Source organism: Austrofundulus limnaeus, unplaced genomic scaffold (genome assembly GCF_001266775.1).
Source record: "Austrofundulus limnaeus strain Quisiro unplaced genomic scaffold, Austrofundulus_limnaeus-1.0 Scaffold564, whole genome shotgun sequence".
NCBI lineage: Eukaryota > Metazoa > Chordata > Actinopteri > Cyprinodontiformes > Rivulidae > Austrofundulus > Austrofundulus limnaeus.
In genome coordinates this window covers 225,487-228,312 of record NW_013952966.1, presented here as the reverse complement: position 1 = coordinate 228,312, position 2,826 = coordinate 225,487, and the positions used below count along the sequence as shown (strand labels likewise).

General features: G+C 36.7%; 1 protein-coding gene across 1 annotated transcript in view; it reads left to right on the top strand.

Annotated features, from left to right (window-relative positions):
- Window positions 1-1,526, top strand: part of aldh1l2 (aldehyde dehydrogenase 1 family, member L2) — a gene marked incomplete in the record, with an annotated part of 44,459 nt that extends 42,933 nt beyond the window's left edge. The window contains 3 exon segments of the mRNA XM_014026528.1: window positions 497-602; window positions 697-896; window positions 1,100-1,526. Coding sequence (XP_013881982.1) covers window positions 497-602; window positions 697-896; window positions 1,100-1,155 — 362 coding nt within the window.
- Between the last annotated feature and the right edge of the window lie 1,300 nt (window positions 1,527-2,826).

Below are 2,826 nucleotides of genomic sequence, written 5' to 3'. Positions count from 1 at the left end.
GCTGGATGGATGGATGGATGAATGGATGGATGGATGGATGGACGGATGGATGGACAGATGGATGGATGGACAGATGGACGGATGGATGGATGGTTGGATGGATGTTTGGATGGATGTTTGGATGGATGGATGGATGGATGAATGGATGGATGGATGGATGGACGGATGGATGGACAGATGGATGGATGGACAGATGGACGGATGGATGGATGGTTGGATGGATGTTTGGATGGATGTTTGGATGGATGGATGGATGGATGAATGGATGGATGTTTGGATGAATGAATGAATGAATGATGTTTGGATGAATGAATGAATGAATGAATGAATGAATGAATGAATGAATGAATGAATGAATGAATGAATAAATGGATGGATGGATGGACAGACGGATGATGGATGGATGGATGGATGAACAGATGGATGGATGGTAGGCAGACATTGAAGTGGACCACAGTGACCAGTTGTTAGATTGTTTGTGGTCTCGTGTTCACAGGTTTCTTCATGGAGCCCACTGTTTTTACTGAGGTAGAAGACCACATGTTCATAGCCAAAGAGGAGTCCTTCGGTCCTGTCATGGTCGTGTCCAAGTTTAAAGATGGGTGAGTCGAAGCAGAGGAAACTTTGTTTCAGATCTGCTCTCTGGTTTGGGCTGCCAACTACCTCTTGTTTTTTATTTTTATATCTACCCTGCAGGGACGTGGACGGTGTTCTTCAGAGAGCCAATGACACAGAGTACGGCCTTGCCTCAGGCGTGTTCACCCGTGACATTAACAAGGCCATGTATGTCAGCGAGCGGCTAGAGGCAGGAACCGTGTTTGTAAACACGTACAACAAAACTGATGTTGCTTCACCGTTTGGAGGCTTCAAACAGTCCGGCTTTGGGAAAGACCTCGGTCAGTAGAAATGTGAACTTTTAGTAACTTTTGGCTCGATGATTACGTCAAGACAGTTTTAAATTTTTATTCTGCAGCAGAATAAAAATGCATACCTGTGTAAATCAAACTATATAGACCGTGAAACATTTGCTAAGCTTTAACTAAACAAAGGCATTAGTTGTGTCTTTTCCAAAACTCTCGTCCTTTATCTCATTCCACAGGAGAAGACGCTCTTCTGGAGTACCTCAAGACAAAAGCAGTGACTGTGGAGTACTGAGGCCCAGACTCTAACCCACATGTGGACTGGAAGCACTCGAACACAGCCGACACTCGGAGCTTCTGAACAATGTGGATGGATTTCCAGGCTCAAGAGTTCTGAACCAGCAGCTGCAGGACCTGCTTGTCTGTTGACCGTACATCGGAAGACATTTTTTTTCTGGCCTTTTTTTTTAAGTTTACATGCATATTTTTAAAAAGGGACTTTTTTTTTTTTTTTTGAAATTACATCTGGAACAAGCGTCTTTTATGGATACCACCCTGCCTCATGGAGGCCAGGTTGCTTAGTGTTACGAGCAATATTTAGTTTTATTAGAAACAAGCATTAACCAAGCAAAGTGTGTTTGAAACATAAAACATATCACTCATTTTCTTGTTTTTCTTTTTTATTCTGCCCCTCTGTTACCAAACCAGTCAGGACTTGTTTACCAGAGATACATTTTTTTTAAGATAACGCTGATTTGAAACAAATATTTGCAAGAAGATACAAAAGTTAGCATGTTAGCATGTGAAATATACACATCATCCTTCAGACACGGCTAATAAGTTTGTATGGCTCACAAAGAACAGACTAACAAGTAGGAAATAATTTAGGAACAATTGTTTTAGAAATAGAAATAAATCATTCTGGCGCTGTAGTTTAGTTTTGGTAAGTCCAAAATATTATAACACTGTTTACTCTTGTATTTCTGTGAAAACACATCCTTAAACCTTTTATTTTTAATTGTCAAGAAACACAACCACCACCTAAAGAATCTTATTTTTAAAGTTGCAGCCCACTAAAAATATATACATGTACAATTTTAATACATTTTTTTAATTAATGTGTTTCTTTTTTTTAAAGAAATGTGAAAGATGATGTCACTATTATAACAATATTTATTTCTAGTTATTTTTATTTGATCTCTGTCGCACTTTGCTTAAAATACTTTTTCTTTAATTTGTCAAACATGACTGACATTGTAAATATGGGTTTTTACAAAACAAAAATTATGGAGTTTTTCATACATTTTTAGGACTGTATTTGTCAAAGAAAAAACTATGTCAGAACTTTATAATGTATTGTTTTAAAAAATACTCCCCATCAGTTCGGAAAAAAAAACACACAAAAGTTTATTTTCTCACTTGGAAAAGTGACGGCTGTCCTCAATAAAAGAGTGATGTTTGTTTTCAGTTTTGTTTTTACTCTATGGTAAATATACAACTTAATCAGAGCAAGTAAGACGGTTAAGTCCAGATTATGCGAGTTTTCTGCTTCAACACGCTTCAAACATGACAATAATTTTCAGGAAAAGATGTGTAATGAATTATTTATTAAAACTCTGGTGTCACATGTTGCTCCTGCCACAAAAATTARCACCAGAAATGATCCTTGTGCAAAATCTGTGAGTGGGGCATGAATGGCTCCCTGATGTACGACGGTGTTTTAGGACCATTTTACGGATGGAAAACAAACAAACAAAAAAGTAAATCTCAGACCAAAAAAAAATCTAAATTTCCTTTTTTTCTTCACTTCAGTAGAAAAAAGAACTTAATATTAGTTTCTTAATTTCTTCATCAGTGATTTTTTTTTATATATAAAGGAAAGAGGAAAAGATAGAAAAAAGGGGAAATAATTAGTAAGATTGAAAGAGAGATTAGAAAATATATTAAATATACACTAAGAAAACAC